Source organism: Rhincodon typus, chromosome 4 (assembly GCF_021869965.1).
Source record: "Rhincodon typus isolate 14 chromosome 4, sRhiTyp1.1, whole genome shotgun sequence".
NCBI classification, from domain to species: domain Eukaryota; kingdom Metazoa; phylum Chordata; class Chondrichthyes; order Orectolobiformes; family Rhincodontidae; genus Rhincodon; species Rhincodon typus.
The window spans coordinates 114,139,030-114,145,029 of NC_063335.1; the positions used below are offsets into that span (position 1 = coordinate 114,139,030).

General features: G+C 42.8%; 1 protein-coding gene across 2 annotated transcripts in view; it reads right to left on the bottom strand.

The window, feature by feature from the left end:
• Positions 1-6,000, bottom strand: part of LOC109919584 (arf-GAP with GTPase, ANK repeat and PH domain-containing protein 3-like) — a 531,088-nt gene that overhangs the window by 220,159 nt on the left and 304,929 nt on the right. For both annotated transcript variants that reach the window (XM_048596313.1, XM_048596312.1), the window contains exons 6-7: positions 4,385-4,519; positions 204-331 (exon numbers count right to left, since the gene is read on the bottom strand). In XM_048596313.1, coding sequence (XP_048452270.1) covers positions 204-331; positions 4,385-4,519 — 263 coding nt within the window. The remainder of the gene's footprint in view (positions 1-203; positions 332-4,384; positions 4,520-6,000) is intronic.

Here is a 6,000-nt window from a genome sequence, read left to right on the forward strand (position 1 = left end):
TTAATGATAACCATAACAGGGATAAGCTATTAATTCCAAATTCTTTTATGATTAATTGAATTGTTTTGTTTAATTAGTTCACCCTTTTTTTATATTAATGCTCACCCCCCGCACCTCTGGATGACAAATGGTGACATTACCCCTGTACCATCATTTCTTGCCAATTTTTGACAGACTGACTAGCACCGACAGCAGAGCCTCACCTGGTTAATGTGCACAGATGGAATGGAGGCATTAGGAACGGAGGAATGACTCGGAGAGTTTGGCAGTGATTTGCAGGGTCCAATCGATAACTGCTGCTTCTTACGTAATGCCACAATCTTCTGAGCCACTAAATGAGTGAACAGCAGGCACATTAGGCTTTCTGACTGAGCTTATCAGGTGTCTATGGAAATCTGCTACAAACAGGTTTAGCAATGTTTCGTTGATAAAAATGTTGACGCTGATTCAGCAAAGTTTCAACACTCCCAGGTACTTCAGACAGGCAACAACCAGTAAGCAGAGAATTCAACTGTCAGCAAACTATTCACATCTGTAGCAATTTCAGCACAGATCCCGAAGTTCTGCTCATCCCTCCCCAGCAACAGGTACTGAGACCATTCCAACTGCAAGCCTGGCTGAGATCAGCTGTAGTCCAACCTATTGCTTTTTTTGTGGAGCAGTGGCTGGATACTACAGACGAGACATTAGATCTGTAGCAGTAACAAATAGTTCTCTCTCAGATCCCAACAGACTGACACCCTGTTACAAGTTGCAATACTGCAATGAACCAGCAAACGGGGCCAGTGAGACCTGTGATTTCGGTTGGAACAATACCACCACCTTCAGGTAACTCAGTGGTACTGCAGCCATACAAACCATGTGTGAAGTTTAACAGGTATCATTAAAACGGGTTAAAAACAATTAATTGTATAAAGAGCTACAGTGAACAACATTCTGTCAACAGAAAGGAAAACAGCAGCTACAATAACCGAGAATCAGGCACCGAAGTGCTGAAACAGCCTTTTAGCTCTTATCCAACAGGCTTAAGATTTCTGTGTAGTCAGGGGCAAAGCTTGCATAGTTGATGGGCAAACTGACCATGGCATCATGTCAGTGGAAGCTAATCAGTGAGAGGAGTGAAAAGAAAAAAACTGACCATGGCATCATGTCAGTGGAAGCTAATCAGTGAGAGGAGTGAAAAGAAATGTGGAAGCAATCAAAGACAGCATAATTCAGGGGATAGACACTGTCCTCTCCAGACATAGTTGGGAATTCTGAATATTGTGTTGTTTGCCTGGCACCATGTTGAGGATATCTCCTTGTGGCTGGAGACCCTAGCTTGGAGTAGAAGGGGGAGGATCCAGTTGTCATCATCATCTACATTAGAACCAATGACATTGGTAGAACTGTGAAAGATATGCTGCTGAAAGAGTTTGAAGGAGTTGGGGTCCATATTAAAATACAGAATCTCAAAGTGAATAGTCTCAGGATTGTTACCCAAGTTATTCAAAAACAGGAAATGAAGCAACAGGTTAGAAGTAGAAATACATGGCTGAAAGATTTGCATCGGATTTAGGGATTTCAGCATATAGTAGCCATACTGAGGAAAGAGGGAGCTGCTCCCAAGGGACATGCAGCACTTAAAGTAAGTTGCCATCAGTGACCTGAGAAATCAAACAATGAGGCGAAAGAAACATCTTTAAACTAAAACAGCACATAGATGGATGAGGATGGAGGAAAAGTTGAATGCAAGACAGGTGACAAAAACATCAAAAGTGCAAAGAACAGTGGGGATTTAGACAACAAAAGTAGCCAGGGGTGTGGGGAAGGGATACAGAGAGAGTGTCAAAGGAACTGAGTGTCAAAGATTATATCATATAACAGAAAAAAGTTAAAATCTCAAGACATTATCAAATTGGGTAAATCATTAACAATATAGATAGTTAACAGTCAAGATGGATGGCGCAATAACTGGCTGGGTTATCTTCTGTTTTTTGTGTACAGGATATACCTGGGCAATTTTCACACTGTCGGGTAGATGCCAGTGTTGTAGCTACACTGAAACAATCTGAGTAAGGGAACGGCAATTCTGGGTCACAAATCTTAGCGCAAGCCTGATAGAGGTGTACAAGATTATGAGAGGCATGGGCAGGGTGAATAGAAAACTGAAGGGTCAATAAAAAGGGATACAGTTTTATGGTGAAAGACAGGAGGTTTAGAGGAAAGTTGAGAAAAAGGTTTTTCACCCAGAGGGTAGTGGGAATCTGGAATGCACTACCTGGGAGGGTAGTAAAGCGGGAAATCTCATTGAAATAACTCCACAGAAGCTGGTATCCCGTCACCAGGTCACTCTTTATATACACATGCACAGTACTTCATACCGGTGCAGCTTCTTCAGAGCCAACTCTCAGAGTGAACAGAACTCTTGGCACTCCTGCTTCTATCTGTCAGCCAGGGTTCCCTGATTGGACCAGATTAACAGCCCCAATCAGGGAACTCATATTCTATGAGGTGCACTTGGCCGATCTTGTTATAATTACTACATTCCTCCCCCTCTAGGGTCAGAGGATGTAGGCCTGTTATTTTTCTTGTAGCCCCACCTAGGGTATTTTCGCACCAGGCTCAGCCTCAGATACAGACAGTGTGCACCAGACTGCAGCTTGCCTCTTGCGCCCGGAGCATCTTGGAAGAAATTCATCCTCATCTTCAGGCGATAAAGGCACTGAGGCTGCGATATTTATCTTGCTTATTATTATTTTTGTTACATGTACCCAGGTACGGTGAAAAGTTTTGTTTTATATTTAGTAGAGGGAGATCATAACATACAAAGACCACAGAGTGATTAAACAAAGCAAGGAATACAAAGAAGGTGCACAAAAAGCAAGATCAACATTAGATTTGTAATTGGGGCAGTCCATTCAGAAGTCCATTTCAGACTTGGAGGTTTCTTCAATGCTAGATGGAGGGGTAGAACCCACGGATTCCAACAGCCTTTCCAGCTGTTCTGAGGGGCCAGGTATGTTTCGTTCCTGCCCTATTTGCAAGTTTGCAGCTTTCATGTGGTTCACATGCTTCTTCACCTACCCAAACTTTGTACGTCATGGGACCTGACCTCACGTTGGCCATGTCTCTTACCTATGTGGGGCCACTCCCATGGTTTTGGCACCTATCTTCATCCCCTGAAGTAAACGGCCTCTCTTGTGCTCCTGATGCTGTTTCACTTTCCTCCCCCGGTCCAGGAAGATCAGATTTAACCTGGTGTGGAGTCTTCTCCCCGTCAGCAAGTCTGCTGGAGCTATCCTGTAGTTGCATGAGGTCCAATAATCAAATAGGAACCGGGACTGTTTAGTTTTGAGTGAAGCTGTAGGCTGTTTCTTTAAACTTGCCTTCAAAGTCTGGACTACTCTTTCTGCAGGCTATTGGACGTTGGATGAAATGGAGCTATCTTTACATGCTAAATTTCATTTGACTTTAGGAATTACTTGAATTCCCTGCTGGTAAATGATGCCCTGTTGTCTGTGACCAACACCTCCAGAGCCTGTGTACTGCAAAAGATGCTCGCAGCTTTTCTATCATTGTCCCCATGTTTGACGACTGAACTCAATGCATGTTCAACCATTTTGAGTGGGCATCCACAATGACTGAGAACATTAAGCCCATGAAAGGTCCTGAATAGTTGACGTGTAACCAAGTCCAGGCTTTACCAAGTCAGCCACTCCCATAGTAATTTCTGTCCTTGTTGGCACTCGGGGCACCGCCCCAGCAATGCAACTATGTCTGCATTCAATTCTGACCACCAGACATAACTTCTCACCAACATATTCATTTTTGGATGACCATGGTCTCTGGGTGAAATTTCTGGATGACCCTGGTGAAGTTCAGCCAGTATCTGGCAATGATCGTTGGTCAAGGTAATCTTTTTTGCTCCCCATAATAATATGCCATTCTCTATGGCAATCCAGTCTCACTGGGTCCAGAAAGGTTTCAATTCTGGTGTGTTACCCTTTTGCTTCACCCATCACCACCAGCTGTTTTCGTTTTGCCAGGACCAGATCTTTTCATGTCCACAGACTGATATTGTCAACAGTGACCGAAAGGATTTTCCAGTAAGTTTATTTTGTTTAGTTCTGATTTAGATGTTGCTAAGCAATTTAACTGTTCCAAGCCAGATGTAGGTGGGTTTTCTAGGGTGTGCACTCTCCTGGATACCTGGAGATTTGAGAGGTGGAAAAGTCTACTCTAGCTCCTATTTTATAAATTATTAGAGAACAAAAAAATCTGAGAAAGAGAGCAAAGAAAGAAAACAAAAGGAATGTTTCTAGCCTGGAGCCCTGACTACAGAAACAGCTTCCTGAAATGTAACCTCAACAATGGAATGTACAAGATCAGAACATGACATTACCATCCTGGAAGACCCGTTCTACATTCAGTCCATACGTAGCACATGTCTCATAGTACGTGCATCGCTTCAAGTCATTGGACAGCTTCCGTGCTCGAGCATCATCGATAACCCGAGGGTTCGTTGCACTGATTGCATCTAATGAATGAAGCAACTGCAGGTGGTTAATGAACAGTCATAAAATAATGGATTAAGACAGACATAGAATCACAGAATGGTTTATATCATTAGGCCCATCATGTCTCGCCATCTCTCTGCAAGAGCAACTCCACGAGTCCCACTCTCCTATACTCTCCAAGTCAACCTGTAACTTTACTCCTTTCAGAGACTGATCCATTTCCCCTTTGAGCACCATGATTGAAACTGTCTCCACATCACACAATCAGGAAATAAATTTCAGATCCCAAGTATTCATTACACGGGAAAAATACCTTCCTTGGGTTTCTATTGCTTAATTTGTCAACTGCCTTCAATATTGGCCCTCTTATTCTCGATCCTTTCACCAGTAGAAACAGTTTCTCCCTACTGATTCTGTTCAGACCTCTCAAGAATTTTAACACCCAGATCAAATTTCCTGCTAACCATCCTTTCTCCAAGTAGAACACTCCCAACTTCCCCAATCTATTTATGTAACTGAAGTTCCTCATTGCTGGCACCATTCTCATGAATCTATTCTCCCCTCTCTCTAAATCCTTCCTGAAGTGCAGCGCCCAGAATTGGATACAGTACTCCAGCTGATTTAAACCAATATTTATTGCAGGTTTGTCACAACAGTTTTGCTTCTTCTACTTGTCTCTATTTATAAAGCTCAGGATCCTATATGCTGTTAAATATCTCCCTCAGCCAGTACTGCCATGGTCATCAATATATGCATAGCTCCCTCAGCTCCTGCACCACTTCAGAACTGCCCTCTTTATTTTATCTCACCTCTTTTGTCTTGCTAAAATCTATCATTTCACACTTCCCTGCATTAAATTTCATCTGCCATGTGTATCCACCAGCAGTCTGTGTTTTTGTGAAGTCTATCACTATTCCCCTCAATCTTCACAATACTTGCAAGGTTTCTGTGATCTGAAATTGTGCCCTGTAAACCAGGTCCAGATTAAAGCAAAGGACTTCAAGATTAACCTCATGAACTTTCTGCAGAATGTATCCAATGCCATCCACTCTAACCTTCCCTTAAATAAGGGAACAAGAACTGTTCACAGCATTCCAGGTGTGATCTGACCAGTGCCTTGTATTGTTTTAGCAAGTCTTCCTGTTTTTCCATTCCCTTTGAAATAGAAGCCAATATTGCATTTGCCTTCCCTATTACCCACTGAACATGTACGTTAGCTTTTTGTGATTTACACACGAGGACTCCCTCTCTATTCTACATGCCAAAGTGCAAAACCTCATATTCCCCCACAGTATATTCCATCTGCCATGAATTTCTGCCCTCTCACTTAATCTTTCTATATCCGTTTGCAAACTCTGTGTCGTACACAACACTTGCCATCCCATCTATTTTTCTGCCATTTGCAAACTTGGCTATAGTATATTCAGGGTGTAGAGCTGGATGAACACAGCAGGCCAAGCAGCATCAGAGGAGCAGGAAAGCTGACGTTTCGTGCCTAGAC